Source organism: Hydra vulgaris, chromosome 02 (genome assembly GCF_038396675.1).
Source record: "Hydra vulgaris chromosome 02, alternate assembly HydraT2T_AEP".
NCBI classification, from domain to species: domain Eukaryota; kingdom Metazoa; phylum Cnidaria; class Hydrozoa; order Anthoathecata; family Hydridae; genus Hydra; species Hydra vulgaris.
Genome location: NC_088921.1, coordinates 63,160,031 through 63,181,748, shown reverse-complemented (window position 1 = coordinate 63,181,748; position 21,718 = coordinate 63,160,031). Strand labels below are relative to the sequence as shown.

Here is a 21,718-nt window from a genome sequence, read left to right as displayed (position 1 = left end):
AGCACTCTATTTGTAAAATACACTAACATAATTTATATATATATATATATATATATATATATATATATATATATATATATATATATATATATATATATATATATATATATATACATATATATATATATATATATATATATATATATATATATAAATGCGATATATATATATATATATATATGTATATATGTATATATATATATATATATGTATATATATGTATATATATATATATATATGTGTGTGTGTGTGTATATATATGTATATATATATATATATATATATATATATATATATATATATATATATATATGTATATATATATATATATATATATATATATATATATATATATATATATATATATATATATATATATGCGAAGTTTTTAAAATGTTGGAAGAAAATATAACATAATTACATAATTATATGAGGTAATAGTTTAGCAATATCTTAATTATCTTTTTATAACTTTTAAAAATGTTTTTGATTATTTTTATTATTTTAAGTCTTTACAAAAAAAAAAAAAAAAACCAAAATATGGAGTTAAAACATAGTAGCAAATATATTAGCAGAAATAAAAAGTATTCTTGTGACACCTATAATTTTATATAGTTTATTTACTATATAAAGCCATATTTCAAAACCATCCCTGAAAATATTATCTATACTTTTTTGTATGTCCATTTATGTTAGGGTATATATGTTTTGGTATGTTTGATTTCTTCATAAAGTACCAGAAAAAACAGATTTGACGAATTACATTAAACTTATAGCTACTGTTTTTCTTATTGAAACATTATTATCACCTAATTTAAATATATTAAAAAATAAAAAAAAGACTTTATGAGTAATTCGAGGTCAAATATTAAAATAACATCGAAGTAACTTTGATTTACCGTCATCTGGGGGCTTGAACTTAAAGGCAATAAAAAATTTAAAAAACTTAAAAAAGATTAAAAGATAATCATAAGGAAAAGGCAGGTTATGTCCAGACTATAAAATTGAAGAAATAGACTTACAAATTTTAGCGGTTTTCCTCAAAGGGTCATTGTTACAGGGTGAAAATAATAAAAGAAAATTTGTAAAACATATAAATTTTACTTTTTTTCCCCTTATTCAAATTAATGATAGCACAAAATTTTGTATAAAATCATTAATACCTTTAGAATTATTTGTCAACTTAAATTACAAATATTATTTGTTAACTTGGTTGTTTTCCTGATTTTTTTATTAAGAATATTTTGGTAGCTTTAAATCTTTTATTTAAAAAACTTTTCTTAAATAAACCGTCCTTCCAATAATAAATAAATGGATTTACTAATGCCGACAACTTCCCGAAAAAAGAGGCTACATGAAGAAGCCATTGTGGCACTTTTAATGACGTAAAAGCTGAGAAACAACCAATTGTTGCGTATGGTGTCCAACAGACTACAAATGATAACACCATTATTAAAAATGAAAAAAATGCCTTTCTTTCTTTCTCTTTATACCGTTTTGTTTCATCATTATCTTTACCGTAAGTCACACAAAAATATTTATACTTTGTAGTAATCACTCGAGCTGTAAATAAACATGACGCTATAATTGATATAAGAGGAATAACAAACCCAAATGCCATCAATAAGATTAAATAAAGCTTCTCCACACTTGTTTTCGGAGCAAAATTAACTGAACATCTAGCACGCGTGTTTTCTAAGGTGTAAGAAGAAAATCCCAGAAAGGGTAAGACCGCCCAAATGAAACCATAAATCCATGAAGCAACTCCAATTCTTATAAATAGTTTTTTGTAATTAATTTGATTACTATCAAAACATAGGCTTAGCAACACCATTCTTGAAAGAGCCATTGCAGAGAGCATTGCAATTGTTGTAAACGAAGGAAAAGCAATAAAGAAGGCGGATAATTTGCACAATGTTGTAGCTTTTTGCATATTTGCATCAAAAAACAGAGCTGGTATATATCCAGCAATACTTTGTAATAAATCACTAACACATAAATTAATACACAAGATAACATAGTTGTTTTTTTTGTGTTTTTTGTATAAAAAGTATAAAGAAATACTATTAGTGAGAACAGCAACTGATGTAATTATAAGCAAAATAATTTTAACTGCATCCATAGTTTTCTAAACTGCAATTCTTTTTTTTTTGTTCATTACTATTTAAACTGCATTCACGGTTCTTCAAACTGTACTTAATTTTCTTCAAAATATTTTTTTTCAAACAGTTTTAGAACTTTAAATAAATAAGATAATTTTAAATTTTCTTGCATCCGTTATACTTTGAAGAACTTTTATAATTAATGAAATAGTTTTTAAAATTCTATGATTGCAGACAGTGTCTTGCAATGAATTTATAAACAAATAACGAAACATAGCTATAAATAATTTTTATTGCTATTGTTTTTATTTATAGCTATAAATAGGTTTGTATAGTACTGATTACATTCAAAATAATAATATTGTCTGTAAACCTAATAAATTTAGATTTGCAATTATATTGAGTCGGTAAAAAAGTTTGTTACCCGCCTATATTATCATTAACTAATTGCAAAAATGAACAAGTTTTTAGGAAAGGTTTTATGTAGTCTAAAATAAATAAACTCTTTTTTATGCAAGCAAAACAAAATTTTATTATTCTATTTGTTAAATAAAACATAAAACCTTTCCTAAAAACATGTTTTTATAAGTTCAAATTTTCTGCCTACTCAAGTGTATGCTCAAATTTGTTTAAGTACGTGCTCTATTTGCAAACAAAATTCAAGTGCATATTTAGACACACTTTGAAATGCATTAATAGTTACATACAAGTTCATATTTAATGAATTAAATAGTTACATACTACCGTATATTTTATCAGGTTCAAATATTGCCATTATTTAATCATCAGCCATTTTTAAATTCTAAAACACCTTAGAATCAGATCAAGTCACCTTTAGTTAAAAACAAGAAAAGAAAAGTTACAAACTCTTTTTATTCAAAAAAGTTGAAAAATAATTAAAAAACTTCCTTTATATGCTCTGCATCAGAAATTCTTTGTTGTACATTAAAAATTCCTGTAGAAATAGTTAAAATAGAGATCTAGTATCTCATTATTGTCTCTAGTATACAACTTCAGAAATTTTTTTCTTAAAACCTTTCTAGCACTCTTTTCTAACAGAAAGATGTACAAGAGAGAAGTCTCCTGTACATCTTTTTATCACTCCTATCTAGTACTTCACTCAAGTACTTCTTCTTACTTCTCTTTTGCAGTGCCCCTCTTTTGTATTAAGTTCTAGTTCAACTCCGTAAATCTTTTCTATAGTACTCCTCTCAAATATCTGTTGAATATCTTTTTAATCTCTACTGTGTTATTTATCGCTTGCATTTCTCCTAAGTACTTCACACGAGTACAACTTCCAAACCGTCAACAACTTCTGACAATTTTACTACAACTTTCAAAATATCAGCACGTCGCTCTCTTTTACTTGCTATACTTTTAGTTAAGATGCAGTATTTTTTTATAAAACTCGTGTAGTTCCGTCAAATATCCTTTGTGCAATCAATGTTCTAAAATGGTGTTTTTGTACTCAAAACGCTTTTTCAAGTCCTTATTTTTTCAACTGTTATCAATTGACCTTGTTTTTAAGTTAAGTTTATCATCAAAAACCAAATGGTTTGAAAATAACTATTCGTCTCCCGGTTCTTTATAAAAATATTATTGTTCGATTATTTGAAACGATTTCGGGACTCAGTAAGAGTTGTGAATAAGTCTTCGTCAATTTTGCTTTTTTAAGACATTTTTATGAGAATTTTTTTCACTGGAGACACAATTCTTTTAAAGTATCCTCTCCTATCACCTATCGCCTGGAATATTGATATGCTATAGAATTCCTTTAGATGATGGAAATAATTGTGTTTCCATTATCTGTAAACAATTTTATTGGTTTTAGCTTCATGTTTAAATAATAATTTAAACTAACCTTTACCAAAAATGAGTTTGCCGTCTATATAAGGTTTTATGGCATTTTATTTGCATTTTTTTATTCTCAGTTAATTTCATAATGATATTCTATGCTTTTTGAATGCTTTCGTTGTTTTTTTCTAGTAAGTTAGCATTGTAATTTTTTCATTTTTATCATTTAGTAATAAATTTTTATAGTTGTATTCCATAAAATTAGAAGTGAGTCTGTAACTTTTTTTTTTAATTGGAAATGCCTTGTTGTACATTTTGTAAATTGGAATTAAAAATAAATCATAGATATTATATCCCACGCATAGCTATAATATAAGACTCAAATCAATGTAATCATTTAATAAAACTTGAAATTGACTAAATCATGATTCTTCATTAAGCTATTCATTGAAGTATCACTCAATATTTTCATTGCCGCCATCATTTAATGCCTTTGATAAAGTTAAAAATAGCTGCAGTAAGTTTCTAGTGAGGTTTTTTTATTCTTTAATATATTATTTTATATATATAAAATATATATATATATAAAATATATATATATAAAATATATATATATATATAAAATATATATATATAAAATATATATATATAAAATATATATATATAAAATATATATATATAAAATATATATATATAATATATATATAAAATATATATATATATATAAAATTATATATATTTTATATATATAAGTATATTAGCAGTTCACCTATTTCCAACTTAGTAATTTTATTCCTTTTATATTTTAGTATTTTTTAACTATTAATAATTTGAAAATTTAATCTGCTAATATTTATTCATTTCTCAGAAAACACTTTTTGCTAGCATTAAGGTAAATTATTCTAAAAAGATTGAAAATACCCGTTAAAATAAAAGAGACTATAAAATGGAAAAAAACTTTTGCATTTGGTCATGCTGAAGTATCAATAATGTTACCGTTTGTAATTTTTAAAATTGACAAATACAACTTCCCGTCATATATTTCACAAAAAGGAGATCGATATTGTTGTAGACATAAATATTGCTGGAATTGAAACATAAATAAGTGTTTTCTTAATACTTCAACTCAATATAACACTTATTCCATTGTTGAGCTTCAATTGATAAACGAGTAGAACTTTTTTTAGCAAATATTTTACTCAAGTAATTACTTATAGTAAAACCTAATATGACATATTTTGCTTTGATATTTTTAACATATTGTTAGAAAACGATATATATTGACAAAAAAATGTCCACTTAATGGAAAAATACTAGTTTAACTAGGTATTTAACATTAATTAATTTATTATTTTTGAGACTTTAGTTAAAAGGAATGAAAGGTTAAAAGTTAAAAGGAATGAATACACAATAAGTGCAATTTTATTTCAATAAAATAGTTCACTAATTTACGTTGTAGTTTTTTTATATTTTTTGGTTTTCTTTTTCATTAAAAAAAATGATTACCTTAGTATAGCTAAAACCAGGGATGCAAGGTCCTATCAGTTTTAATGAACTCTGGGACTCCGGATTCCGGTACTGGTATACTTTAGATAACAAATTTATTAACTTCAAGTTTTCATTCGATAGTGGTGTAGTGGTAGAGCGTTAGCCTAGAAAACAAAAAGTTCTGAGTTTGGTTACCGTGCTCAACTTGTTTCTCCGCGCATTACCTTCTCTTATTTAATACCTTTCTAAAAATTACATAATTAGTTAAAAAACACAGAAAAAATAGTTATTAACCCTTTTGTGACAAGAGACTTAGATTGCGGTTCGAAAAATCAGTTCCTAAACGACGAATCATCCGCATTTTTGATTCATCGACACAATTGAATATTACGAAACACCTATTGCGATTGAGGAAAACTTTAAATAAGTCTCTGAAATGAAAAAAATTTCTTAAGTTGATGCTTCATTGAAGCATTGACTTAACAATGCATAAAGAAACGGTTTGACGCAGCTTTAAACTGTTTGCTAATTGCATTTGTTGATTACATAAAAATCAATTGTGAAAAATAACTAAAAAATAAATAAATTATGCTGATATAAATAAGATAGCTGTAATTTTTTTCATAGTACCGATAGGGATAACCGTATTATTCGTGGTGCCTTTTGTGGATCTGAAATTATTTTAGAATGAAATAGCCAAGAACTGCTATTATATATATCCTAAACCCTTTTCTGAAGATTTGTCAGCTCTAATGTTAGTTTTTACCTTTCCCATCCATTAAAAATATATCTAAAAATTTAGGTTTTTTCAGTGATCCTTTTGCATCTGAGTAGCAAACAGATAGTGACTTGAATACAAAGTTTAAAACTGAAAAGAAAATTTATGAGAAATTATCAAGAGACACGAACACGGAATCTGATAGTGAAATTAAAAATTACATTCATTAATTTCTTTTTGTTTTAGGGAAGTTCCAGTTTTTTGGGTGCTATACAAAAACATAAATATCTTTTGACTAGATTATCATTTTTCATCTTTTATTTTTGTTTGATCTCCACTCTAAATGCCCTATTCAATATCATAAATGATATTATTTTTATAAATTTCTCCGTTATTTATTTGAGATTAGTTAAAGAAATTATTACATTTCAACATGGCATATTCTTGATCAAGTAACCAAGATAATAAAGTATTTTCTTAAATTTTCAATATTTTGAAAGCCAGTTTTCTGAAAAAAAGACAATTTCTTATTTGTAAAATTCTGAGGGTTAGTTTTATACCATTTAAGGTAATCGTGATTTAAATTCATCATGCTCTGCAATATCGTAATGAGGTTTTATTTAATATAAATGATAAATTATGGAAACTCAAAAAATATTACAAATTTTATTCTATTTAGGTGCTCAGACACATTTGATAGACGTCAATTGCCGCACTTGTAAAATGATACTTCCTTGCTGAGTTTAAAAAACTTAAGGTGGCTCGCCCCCTTAAGTCTTTTTAAACACAGTTTAAAATAATAAATATAAAAAAATATGTTTTTTCAAACATGCTACTATGTGCTTTGAAAATAACAAAAAATACAGTTATTGTAATCAATGCAACTTTCTACCCCTTAGCAACCCCATACCAACGGTAAAAACAACTAATATAATTATTGCTTCTTCAAAATGTTCACTTTAAGTTTTGAAGTATTTCTCAGTGTTAGATCTATTATGCTTTTCTAATGTCCTAAAAAATATGCTCTATTTCATTACTCTAATGAAATTTAACTGAAAACTATCTGCCTGAGTTTAACTTTTCCATCTGAAAACCTAGATATGACAAACAAAAGAATATCTAGATATGAGAAACAAAAGAAAACTATCAACCTGGATATAACAAAAGAAAGAAATTTAGAAATTTAAAGAGAAAATATCAGAGGAAGGAAATAGTTGAAGCAAGCAATCAGAAACATGTCCTGACGTTAGTATTATCTTTTTCCATCTCCACTTTGAAAAAGTTGATTTATTGATAGTGTTGTGTACCTGAGAATAATATTTTTCTTCTTGAAGTTTCTATATTGAAGTTTTATAAGTAAAAAAAGTTGCAGAGAAAACAAAAGTTATAAAAAAGATTTTATATTACCAAATATTTTTATTTCAATAAAATTGCCTTACAACACAATACATATAAAAGTTTAAGGTTAGCGAATGGTTAAACTTCTACCATCATTTCAATTTGATGCTTGCATGAACTAACGTTTGGCACTTTTCGGTTTCCATATTTTTCTGCCTGTCAAGCTGATAGATTTAGCAATTACAACCAAGTCACCCAAAAATAGTAAAAAGTGAAGAAATCGTAAAATAAGTAAAAAATTGAAACCATAATAGCTAAAAGTAAAGTAGTTGTAAAATAAACTATAAAAGTAATAAGATTAAATAAGAAAGTAAAAGATTTATCTCTTCTACATTAATTAATACATGTTTATACATATTATAAGGAATAAACTGCAACTGATTTTTCAGTTTGTTTTTCCCCAATTCAAGATGGTTAATTTTAAAACGTCCCAGGTAGTACCACGCTCAACAATACTTTTAAGACGGAGTGACGTCACGCCGACTGGATGGATATCTAGATTTATGTATTTATGCATATATAGAATTATATAAATACTTAAATATAATTATACGTATATCATTCACTTGTACTTCAAATGATATAAATATAAAATAAATAATGTAAAGCATATATGATTCGAGATCCTTAAATCTACTATTAATATAAAATTAATAAGTCATAGGTTATACCTCGTTGAAATATAATATTTGCTGAATGTTATAACCTATGATAATATTCATTATTAAATAGTATATGATAGTATAATCTATAGAATATAGTATAACTTATGACAGTATATTACATAATATAATAATATTTGATTTTATTTTAAAAGTAAGTAAATGTTTTTTGAGGATCTCAAATCATTTGTACTTTATAATATAAAGTATAAATGATTGGAGATCCTCAAAAAATATTTACTTACTTGAAGTAAAGTTTTGTTTTAAAAGTAATACTTTTAAAATCAAATCAAATATTATGATATTATGTAATATATTGTCATAAGTTTTATATATATATATATATATATATATATATATATATATATATATATATATATATATATATATATTTATATATATATATATATACATATATATATACATATATATATATATATATATATATATATATATATATATATATATATATATATATATATATACATTATATTATTTATTTTATATAAATTAAATAATATAATATATAATAATAATATAAATAAAGTATAAATGATTTGGTACCTCAAAAAATATTTACTTATAAAAGAAATCAAATATATATGCTAGTACAATTCGTTTTGCAATAAAAGATTTCTTATTATTCTTTAATGAATTCCAATAAAATTATAACAAATATAAATATATAAAAAGTAATAAGGAAACTGACATTTATTAAAAATTCAAAGATTTTCATTTTTATTAATTTTTTTATACTTTACTTAAGAATAAAAAAACTAATAAAGATAAATATGAACGGCATCACCGGCGCAGTGATACTGGTCATCAGCCAATAAATCCCATGCATGGACCAAGCATGGAGAGTTTGATGGGTAGAGTGTATTGGGCATTATTAGAAAAGAGTAGACTCTAGTTTGCGTCAAATAACTAAAGATTTTAAAAGCAGGTTATTTAGTAATGATTTAAAAATATATGGAAAAGGAAAGTTGACTGATAAATTTATTAACACTTTGTAGAACTTTTTTGGAATCCCAGCTAAAATTGACATACAGGTACCGTATGAGTTTATCTGGGCTTACAGAAATGGGATTTTGACAGGTATTTGTTTTGGTTTCCAGAAGGGTTCCATATGGTTGAAAAATCAAGGATATTTGCTTGATTGCCCAACCAGCCAATATATATGGATATTGGTTGGCATATCTGGTATGGCATATATTAGGTCAGTTTTTGTGGGATCTGTCTAGAATCCGTGTTGAAATAATTTATGATTACCAGAAGTTAATACTGAGGCAAATATAAAAAAATATGTGTTATTTATTTAAACAACTTTATAAATTATTTATGTATTTATTTATAATTATAGTTGTTCTATTATTTTACGCTTTTAATTAATATTTTTGGCCTATACATCATAAAAATTATTAAATAAATTTTTTTTTTTAATTTCATTTATTTTCAGGGCCGAAGACACTGGTTGTGGGAGGGGGTTTAGTGGGCATTTGTCCCCACCCCTCTCTTTTCTGAAGGATTTTTTTTACCCATTTCTTTTCTAAAGGATTTTTTTTTTATTAGAAAATTCTGGATATAGAGGATTTTTAGAATTTGACGATAGTGCCCCTCCACTTGGAAACCTGTGTTGTCGGCCATAATTTTTCGGATTTGTTAAGTTTTATTAATAAATATTTTTTGTGAACATTTAAGATATTTCATGTTTTATTTTATTATTAAAACATTAAAAAATGGTCATAATGCAATCCATTAAATCTTGATAAAGTAAATAAATTAACGCATATATGTTAGCATATCCTCTATTTTAAAGTAACTCATAACTAAATAGTGGTTTCTTGCGATCTTGTTGGAAGTAAATTAGAGATTAAAAATATATAAATATATGTTAGTATTTAATAAATAGTAAATGTAAATATAAATTATTATACAAAAATTATTACCATTTTTTTTTAACCCTTTCTATCAACTTCTGCTAAACCTTATAACTTTGCCGGAGCAAGGTATGGGGCTGGGTTTTCAAAAAGTCTAACTTTTAGCCGAAGACTGGGTCGGGCCCCGGTCACTTCCTAATTATATTCTGGTGTTATTTTTTTAGAAGACACTTTGCCTAAAGAATTGTGTGTAAACTTTCTGTGCCTGCCAGTAGATATTAGAATACTTATTAATCCATCCTTATATAACATCTAAATATTTTGTATCTAATTTTTGCATATTATATGTAGGGATGCATGAATTTCAATTTTATGTTAGCCAAAATTTGCTTTAAGTGTTTCCGAATTTTTCACAAAGCGTCAAGGTCATCCTCTGCCTTAATGATATTAGTAAACTCGTTGATGGTTTAAAAATAGGTATAGTGGTTTTTTATTATTTTCATATTTCAATAATTTCAGCATAAAATACACGTAGGTATTTACAAACATATGACATTTAAGACAAGCCGAAAAAGTTGATCAAAAAAGAAAACAAAGTTATCATCAAAGTAACAGTTTGTTCTCGACAATTTTTAAAACGTCATCAAGAAAAAAATTGATGACGTTTTAAAAATTGTTCTCGACAATTTTTAAAACGTCATCAATTTTTTTTTTAATTCTGAAAATTTTAGGAAATTTTATAGATAGGAAGATATGCTTAAATCGCTGGCAATTTTGGTAGTAGATTCACTTTTTCTGAAAAAAAGTAAATACGTCGTGAAGGGATTTGATTCTGATATGTCACGTGACAATTAAACTAGCTTTTGATTAAATTTTTAAAAATCTGTATTGGTTTGGCAAAACCAATATTTATAATTGAGCCCATGAGATGCAAAGTGATAAAAGTCACCTTTTTCAATATTTTGAGCTATTTCCACCAATGGTTAGCATTTTGTTTATTCTATTACATGGCAGAGTGGTATAAGTCTAATGATATCGATAATGACGCTTTTTTTATTTACTTCCTCTAAAACAGTTTGATGATTTATGATATGATGTCAACTAAATGCCTCTGTATCTCAAAACGAGATATGAGATACCACTATGCATCTCAGGGGTTCAATTAATATATTTAGTAGCATTGCTGTTTAAATAGATATATGATGCCATTGTTAACCAGTTTTATTTTATTTTACCTAAAAACACAAACTTTTGAAAATTATTTACTTACACCACCAACCCCAACTATCACACACCAACCCCCCAACTTTATATAGACCCCTAAATATACCCATTAATCTTTGCTACTCAGAGACAGTTGATTCTTTCTTTAATATTCAATTGATCACTAATTTATCAACAAATAAATTGGGAGTGTCATTAATTTATGTTGGTTATTACAAAAAACTTATCCACTTTTGGTGGGTGACAGTGGCAGAGGCATCCTTTCCAACATCTAAATCATTTTGTATTTACCCGAACTACTCACAAAATGTTTTTATTTTTTTCAGCTTTCAATTGATACCAAATTTATGTAAATTGGATCATTTTTACGGAAGTTATGATTAAGTTGATAATTACAAATCGCGTTCACAACATTTTTCAACTTCCCGATATAAATTTTGTGCATAAAAAACTCATAACTTTCTTAAATGACATCGAAAAATAAAAAATTAGGTACCATTTTTTTAGTTAAAAACTACTTTTAACAATATCTTTGATTTTAACACCACACGTATAACGTCCATTTATTGATACACTTGCCACATGATGTTCGAAGATTTGGAGTGCTAGACAATATATCTTCTTTTCCTTTTGAAAGTTATTTAGGAAGGCTTAAGAGATTAATTCGCAGTCAATAGTCTCCCATTAAACAGATTGTATTTAGATTGTCAAAGGGCCACTGACAACATTCTGAATCAAATGACGTTGATTTCAATTCTAAATTTAAAAAAGTACACTACAAAGGTCCAGTTTTATAGCCATTATGCCACTTCTCACAATTTAAACAATATTTTGGTTCTCAATTCCTAGTTTCTAAATGGAAAATGGAAACAACTGCTTTGCAATAGACAAAAAATTTTGTTTAGTTAAAAATATTCTTGCTGAAAATTATTTAAATGACACTGATGCTTTTGTTTTTTATGTAGAGTTTGAGCGTAAGGAGCCTTTTTTTACAGATCCATTTGACTCATCTTTACTGTCTGTTTTCTATGCTGAATAACTTTTATATCTTGAAAAAATTTATTCTTTGAGAAAATTAAGAACTAAATATTTTCTGTTGCCACATAAAAATGGTTTTGTTGTAATCCCTCAAATGCATTTTTACTTAAGTTAATATTTTGTATAAAAACTTGAGTCCTAATAAATTAATACATAATAAATAGTTTATATATTAATGTAAATATTACAGTTTTGTATTTAATTAGCACTTGTTATAGTGTAGTCAACTTGAGGGTCAACCTGGACAAAATTTGTAAAAAGCAGTGTTTGGTACCGTTAGAACCGCAATTTTATGTACATTTTGCAGAAAAAGAAATACAAATGCAAAATGATTTTATTCAAACAAATTGAACCACTTGTCAAATATGTTTCTATCTTCTACTTCATCGACGTTGTCTCCCTTATCGTTGTTATTAAACAAAGACATTGAATTGTGACATTCTATTCCATGAAACTGTATGCAAGCACTCATGCACCTAATACCATGCCGTTTACAAGGACAAGCGTTGTTGCTAGATTTCTTTGTTGTAATACTACAGTTACATCGGATAATGCTAAGAATGTGCTCTGGTGCTGCAGCCTGAAGCCTGAAGCGAAATAAAATTTTTGAACTTATTTTACACATCGAATAACATATAACATAACATAAGTTACTCAATCAACTTTTATTTTTCATTACCTTATCTGTCATTATTTGGACCAAGATATTGCTTTGATTTCTCCATCCCCACTCAGTTGGTTCAAGTTCAATATTCAACCATTGCAAAATCTGCAAGTGCACTCTTAAAGAATGATATCTTATAGCATCTTTTGTTGGTGGAAGTCTTACTGGTTGAATTTTTTTAAAAGATGATGTTGTCATTTGCATATACTTATATTTTCTCATCAATATAAGGCTTTCTTTTTCGTTGTTTCCACCTAAGGTTTGATTTCAAAAAAATATGAAAATAGTTTTATTTTTATGCGAATCTTTTTTTATCAAAATTAATCTTTTAAATGCTCTACATTACCGTAAGCTTTTATAGCAAATTTATTCCAGCAGATGAAACTTGTTCTTGCGTTGCAAAAGGGTCGTTGAATACCAGACAAACCTTTTTAATTAAAATGCTGTTTTGTTCTACTAGCTTCATGGCAGCAGTTTTTCCTTGCCAAAAACATGAAGATGTAGTATCACATCCGCCCCAAGCATGAATAAATAGTAGATTGCTTCTTACATGAGTTGGCAATAGTGAAATGCATTCTTGCACACAATGTTTCTTGCACACTGATCAATTCCATGTCTTTTTTGATGCCTTTACGAGCTTCATGGCGTATAAAAATATTGCTCATTGATGGCTGCCACATGTTTAAAAGTAAAACAAGTATGTCTGTATCATAAGCAACAACGGTAGTATGATTTCCTTGGCTTGCATTTTCAAGACTTTTCAAAACTATAGTTTTATCAGCGTCATCTTCACATCTAGTGCAATCATGACCATGTAATATCAAAGCACTTGATAAAGAGCTAATTAAATTAGCTTTGTTGTTTTTATTTGATAAAAAGTCGGCTTGCAGTTAAATTCCGCTTGATGATGTAGAGCAAGATCTGGAAATTTTACTTTTACTCGTCTTTGGTGCTCATGATCTTTCGTCGAAAGTTTGTAGCCATCAAAAACCACAGTTGTATTTTTTGCATATTTTCGGTCAATATAACTGCAATACTGTTGAACTATATCACCAAATGTAGAAGGAATTTTCCAAAGGACATTGTGTAGTAATGCTCCCCCGTCTAAAACATAGTTGGTTTTGTTTGGCTCATTTGATTGTTCAGTTGAAGAATTACTTTGAAGAACTTTACTAAGTAATGCTTTATTAGATTTCCTCATAAGACCATCTTTAAAAAGCGATGTTGGTTCAGGTGTTAACTCATACTCAAAGCAACTTGTCTTCTGATCGTTTAGCTAACATGATAAGTCTTTGAAAGAGAATAGTTGGGTTCGCATGAATTGTTTCATTATTAACTTAAATTCCGGGGTGTAACGTTATAAGACTTTTAGCTTTTTCAAAACCTTTTACAACAGCTTTGTTAACAACAACATTGTCAAGAGCCATTTGAATCTTTAATCATATCTTTTCGGCATCATAACAGTTTACACCACCGCTTTCAGCGGCAGTTAATCCCGTAAAAATGCATCGCAGTCTTGGGTCTTGGCAATTAAATGGGTTATACCGACGAAGTTGTTCTATTATGACTTTAAGATCTTTTTCATCCCTAGTTTGTCGTGCATCACTACACTCTGTGTGTTGCAGACTGGTTGTATAATCTTGGTTAGTGACCATTGTCATAGCTTCATGAATATGCATCAGTTCATTGTCATGAACTGATGCACATTCATGCATAGTATTGACCCAAAGATCTCTAGTACTTGTGGCCATACCTCTGCCATGTGTTGGCCCTCCTCTGCTTTTAATCGTTTTCATCATACTTTGTTCTATGAATAAATCAGGCCATAAACCTGCCTAATAACGATTACTTCTTCTGATACAACAATATCCGGTCTTACGGTACTGTATATATAGTAAAGGGTGATCAAGTTTTAAGGATAGTATTTTTTGAAGGTATAAACGTGCGCTCTAAGCATAATTAATGTGTCCTGTTGCTGCAAAAAGATTAAGCATTAGTCTCATAGCTTCTAAATGTTCATCCCAGTTACCAGTCCTTTCTGCTCGTATAAACATTTTGATGATGCTAACATAGTAAAGATACTGAATCCAGAGTTTGGCTGTTTTTGACTGTTTTTCTAAATATATTTTTTGTTTATCCCGTCGTTTTTGTACTACTTCAATTATTGAAGATTTGTTGACATCATTTACTTGTCTTGATAGATTCCTTCTAAAGCAGATTGATCATATGCTTCCAAACTTTCTAAAAGAAGTGTAGTCATGGCTGACTCAACTAAAAAGTGTGCACAAAGTGCTCGTGCTACTGTTTTACCAGAAATTATATGGCATACTGAATTCTTTGCATATATTGGTTCTAACAGTCATTCAAATCCTAAACCTTCCATGATTGTCCCAATTGATCCAAGAAAACTCATTAAAGTATGAAAACCCCCTTAACGAACAACTATACCAAGATCTTGGGAATTTGCAATTTCAAATGCCTTTATCCATAAAGGTTGGTCAAATGTTACACTTGGTGGAACACCTAAAGCCTTCGCCTGATTTTTTACAAACATCAAAGAAGAATAAATACAGTTTTCGTCTGATGGATTAATATTGATTATAGGGAGCATAAGAATGTCACTTTTTGGTGGATGATTTTCATTTTTTTGATGCTTTTGCATAAAACCATTCCATTGTGGTCTATTTTTAACTGAACGAAATGTATTTAATAAATGCCACAGAAGATCAATTCCAGTAGATAAAAGTATGGTTGAAGGTGACTGAAGTTGAGAAATTGGCTTGAAAATGATTTTAGACAAACAAGACACTTTTGGAGTATCGTACGAAAGAATTGGGATCATATTCTGGGAGTGCATTTCTGTTATTCGAGACATAACTATTTTAATTCGAATTGGTATATTTGATGGTTGATTTAGATCTTTTGTACCAACTGCAATAAACCCCATGCCATGCAATGTATCTTTATCATCAATAGTGCAGATGTTATGGTCAACATTGTCAGCTACCCATTGGGTAAAAGATCCTTTAAGTGACGCTTCAATAGCTTTCTCTTCACTTCTAACAACTGAATGCTTGTATCGAGTTACCTCAAACGGACTAATGGAAAATCCTAGTTTGAATAGCTGATTTATTAACCATTTAGAGCCAAACATATGATCTGCTTCTACACCTAATCCAAAAAGCAATGGTAGTATTTATGATCTTGGCCTTACAGCTTTTAAAACTGCTTGACCTATTGAGGATTGCTTTAGCTCTTCTTTTATCAAAACTCTCATAAAAAGACGAAGAAGAGGAGTTAAGCTATCGTGATAATTTTCAATATTTAAGTTGCAAGGTTACTCTTTGGTATTAAAGTTTTGAGCATTTATTTCTACTTTTATCAGCTTTGCAGCTGTTTTAATAATTCTTTCACATTCACTTATGTTTTCTTGTGCCATTTCTTTTATAGACTTCTGAATTATGAAATTCGCAGTATTTTAAAAATAAATAAGGTTTGGTTTTCCGTCGCTTTTTACGAATACAATATCATCACAATATCGAAGCTCTAACTTTCTTTTCATTTGTTTCATCGAATAAACATTGTCATCCGATCCTGCTAGTTCAATCATTTTTTTATGCATATCACACGTTGTTATTGGGGTCATTGCACCTTCAAAATACATGCAAAGTTTATCGAAGTTTTGTGACATTTTACTATCCTCCCTACGACCAGGTTTTGAAACAGATGAATTTGATCTAAGAAAATTTAACCAGAGAAACAAACAATAAATAAGTTATATTATAATTTATTATATTATGCCAAGTTCAAAATTAAAAATTTTCATTTTATCAGACTAACATACAGTCTATTCATTGAAAATAGTTGATAGCATTTAGAATGATACACAGCCTCACTGGCAACCAAATCAACGCATCCATTCAAACGGTGGCCAACACTAGATGACCAATCATCGTTTCTCTTTTCACACATTTTAATAAGATTTTTTTTGCAACATATTGTTTCTACGTGGGTTATATTGGCACGATCTAGATGTTTAGGATCCACAATAGCAAATGAAACAGTTTTTTTTCCATATAAAATTTTCCTAAAAAAATATTATTTTTATTAACACTACCGAAAATTCATTCAAAAATTCTTTTTTACTCTTTTACCATTTGCCATGTACGTTTATATTATACATAATTTTTATATATTTTTATACTTTTTAGTATATTAAGCGAATTGACATTTCATTTAAAACTTACTTCTGAGCGTAGCTTACGTTTCTTCTTTAGAGGATTTTCTGTGGTTGACAACCTTCGCTTGTTTGTATAATCTTTTCTGCAAACAGAATGAACCTTGATGCTGGTTTTTCCGTTCAAAAAGTTGGTTAGTTGGGAGTCAGTTCTAAGCTTTGAAAACTCAAATATAGTTTTTGTTCCTTTTTCTCCCACAGTAACAAGTGTAGCATTGGTTGTTTCTTTACAGATAATGCAAATATCGTCATCCCTTTTTTCGTAATTTTAAATAATATAAAATGCCTATTTCTAAAGAAATATTTTGCGCATTAGTACTAATGTGTCAGTAAATGATTAATGCTCAATGTTTTTGTACAAAAAATTTAAAGTTTGACATTTTATTTTTGACATATTTTCATATATTAGGCATTAAATAGATAAAAAAGGCCTAAAGCAATATAACAAAAACTTGTTATATTGCTTGTTAAACTTGGTACCTAATCCCTTGTATTAAATAAATAAATAAAATTCATTTTATATATTGCTAAGAATTAAAAAACAAATTATGCAAACTTACATTTTATTTATATAAATAAACAATAATAATCAAACTCAGCATAATTAGGAATTCCATTAAATTATATTATTGTCAAAAATGTAAAATAGTGACCCTAAGTAAAAGAGTCATATCTTTTTTCCCCAAATAGGTAATCGGTGGACTTTTTCCTGCTTAAAGTACATAAAATTACGCTTCTAATGATACCAAACACTGCTTTTTACAAACTTTGTCCAGGTTGACCCCATTTTCAGTCTATTTTGACTACACTATTAATAATCATGTTTTGTTTGGTGTTATTACATTTTAAATGGTATATATATGCATACATATATTTTTTTTGAAAAATTTATTTTGAAAGTTATACTTGTCTTTTTTTATTTTTAATTTTTTTAAAAAAAAATTCAAGTTGTTATTAAAAATTATTTTTTTATTTAGAAAGTAAATATTAATAGAAAGTTTACTTTTAAAAACTTTAATTATGTGTATTTAATAAAAAAATACACAATCATTATAATCAAAAGTTTTATAGCATTTCTTATTTCATATCGTATAAAAAATATAGTGGCAAATCTTTTTTGTTTGTTTTTTGTTTGAAAGTTTACTTTTGCGTAAACAAAAAATAATTATCCTTAAAATTTACATTTAAAGTTCTTAAAATAAGTCAGTAAGTTTTAGCTAACAATGCTAGTATAAAGTAAAACTTATTTAGTAAAAATATGTTTGCAATTATTGCATTTGATACCACTTGTGAGACAACGTACCATTAAAATGGCTCGAGGGAGTTTATGTTAATAATATCTAGTTAATGATTACAAATAACACATCAGTAAAGTACCGTTGGCTACCATTTAAAAGTCCCAACACAGCTGGGATTTTTAAATGGTAAGGGTGCTGGGATTAGCTTATTAATTTATTTTGCATATAGGTGGTTTTCTTCACATAATGTACATTTATACATGACTATTTATCATTTTTTATTGTGAAACAAATTTTTAGACATCTCAACAATGCTTGTCAAAAAGCCAAAATACCAAAAGACACATCCAGTTTGAAAAATGCATATGAGGAGACAGAAGAAATTAATGACTTCTTTATTTTATTTATAAATGAATCAAAACATTGTATTTAAATGAGCACAAAAATTTTACTTTAAAAAAATTTACTTTATTATTTAAATTTTTTGTCATTGTGCTGAAGTTATTAATATAATACAGTTTTTTTTATGAAATATGCTCGACTTATGACAGAAGGGTGAAAATGAGGATTCTGAAATTGATCAGATTGTACAAAATGAGGATTCTGAAATTGATCAGATTGTACAAAATGAGGGTTCTGAAATTGATTAGATTGTACAAAATGAGGATTCTGAAATTGATCAGATTGTACAAAATGAGGATTCTGAAATTGATCAGATTGTACAAAATGAGGATTCTGAAATTGATCAGATTGTACAGTGTAGAACTAAAGTAATTTTTTTTTTACAAACTTGGTTTATTTGTTTTTCGTTATTTAGAAATATATTGATACTTATTACTTGTAGACACTAACATTATTTGATTAATTTTGTATTTAAAAAAAAAAAGAGGATGCTAGAAAATTCAGCTCCAGCTAGTAAATTCAGTAAAAAAGCCCCAGCAACCCTATTACAAACTCTTATCAAACAGCAAATCCAGAGACAATCATCGGTTGCAACAGCGAGTTTCATTATTGGTGTGTATACCAAGGTTTATTTATATATAATATAATTTTCTAAATAATGATATAGAAATTCATGAAGTTGTAAAAATTTGGCTCCAACTTTTCATAAATATAATTTTATTGTAATTTTCATTAAAAAAATAATGTTATTAAAAGCTGCCCAAACCACACAAAGTCTGGAGTTGTGGAAGTTACAAAAAAATTTGAAATTGTTTGAATTAAATCTTCAAAATGATTATCTCATTTTTAGTAATGTGTTTTAAAAACTATTAGGTGTGCTTTAAATAAATTAAAAAGTGTTATGCTGACAGCTAGAAAAAATATTTCTATAATTAATTTTTATTACCAATTTGATTAGTGATGAACATTCTAATGATTTGAATATATGGAATAACGAATAATTTTTACCTCATATTGCTTTAACTCCTGAAAGCGCAACATCAGTTTCACTGTTGAGTTCTAGTATTGCAGGTAATTCTCTAAAGTAACAACAAAATTTACACATTTTTAGATCTGGACAAACTGCTAAAATTTAAATGTTTTAATATGAAGCATTCCTTAAACGGGTTAAGCATTATTATGAATAAATTATGCATTATGATGAATAAATCATTCGAAACTGGAGTGTTTCCTGACTTGTTTAAAGATGCTGAAATTGTACCTATTTTTAAAAGTGGATTCAAACTAGATCATTGTAACTATTGACCTATATCTTTACTTTCAAATATTGGCAAACTAATTGAAAGATTCATGTTTAACAGGCTAGAAAACTTTTTAAATCAATCTTATAGTCTCTATAGCCTTCAATTTGGCTTCCGCAAAAGCACTGAACAAATCAAACACTCATTGATATAACTGAGACAATACGCAAAGCCTTGGATCAAAAACAGTTTGCTGCTGGAGTGTTTGTTGATTTGCAGAAGGCATTTGATACTGTTGATCGTGAGATTTCGCTGTCTAAATTAAATTATTACGGTGTCAGAGGAGTTGCTCTCAAATGGTTCAAGTCGTACCTGTATATGCGCTCTCAGTTTGTAAGCATTGGAAACACTTCCTCCAATACTAGATTTACATGTATTGGTGTTCCACAAGGTTCAATCTTAGGTCCTCTACTCTTCCTTGTTTATGTAAACGATCTGCACACATGTGTAAAATTCTCCAAAACATATCATTTTGCTGATGATACCAATCTTCTTATTGTTAGTAAATCTCTTAAAAAACTAAATAAAAATCTTAATCATGACCATGCATGTTTGGTACAATGGCTACTATCAAACTAAATTTCCTTAAATACCAAGAAGTCTGAAATAGTTATTTTTCAATCTCAAGGCAACAAAATTACAAAAAAACTTAATTTCAGAATAAGCGGTAAAAAAATTATTAGTGTAGATAAGATCAAATATTTAGGCATTATATTAGTTGAAAATCTATTGTTTTACCAACAAGTATAAGCAATATCTTGCAAACTAAGTCGAGCTAATGGAATGCTTTTCAAAGTAAGGCATTTTGTCAACTACGAAACATTGATAAATATTTGGCATGCTATATTTAATTCCCACCTAGGTATGGCTGCCAAATATGGGGGCAAAGTTCATCTACTCAAATTAAAAATCTTATAATATATATCTTATATATCTTATAATAGATATCTTATATCTTATATTTTTTCAAAGATGGTCGGTTAAAGATGGCGTCTTAGTTGAGCACGTGTCTTAAAATCTGTATATTCTATGATATATTTCGTTCCTTGTGAATTATATTATAAAAAATATGGCTGCAGCAGTATCAGCAATAAAGAAAATGCTGACTCAAATGTTCAATGAATACAAAAAAAATGCTGACTCAAATGTTCAATGAATACAAAAAAAATGCTGACTCAAATGTTCAATGAATACAAAATGCTGACTCAAATGTTCAATGAATACAAAAAAAATGCTGACTCAAATGTTCAATGAATACAAAATGCTGACTCAAATGTTCAATGAATACAAAAAAAATGCTGACTCAAATGTTCAATGAATACAAAAAAAATGCTGACTCAAATGTTCAATGAATACAAAATGCTGACTCAAATGTTCAATGAATACAAAAAAAATGCTGACTCAAATATTCAATGAATACAAAATGCTGACTCAAATGTTCAATGAATACAAAAAAAATGCTGACTCAAATGTTCAATGAATACAAAAAAAATGCTGACTCAAATGTTCAATGAATACAAAATGCTGACTCAAATGTTCAATGAATACAAAAAAAATGCTGACTCAAATGTT

The 21,718-nt window shown here is 27.5% G+C and overlaps 1 protein-coding gene and 1 long non-coding RNA gene across 2 annotated transcripts; both read right to left on the bottom strand.

The window, feature by feature from the left end:
- Positions 1-1,183: 1,183 nt before the first annotated feature.
- LOC124812054 (melanopsin-B-like) lies at positions 1,184-2,122 on the bottom strand. Its single transcript, XM_065789889.1, has one exon. It carries the CDS (start codon positions 2,120-2,122, stop codon positions 1,205-1,207), a length of 918 nt encoding a protein of 305 aa, XP_065645961.1. The 3' UTR covers positions 1,184-1,204.
- A 5,681-nt stretch (positions 2,123-7,803) lies between these two features.
- On the bottom strand, positions 7,804-19,925 carry LOC136076576 (uncharacterized). The gene is made up of 2 exons (XR_010636392.1): positions 19,854-19,925; positions 7,804-7,995 (listed from the first exon to the last, which is right to left on the bottom strand). It is a non-coding gene; the product is annotated as an uncharacterized LOC136076576 (long non-coding RNA).
- Between the last annotated feature and the right edge of the window lie 1,793 nt (positions 19,926-21,718).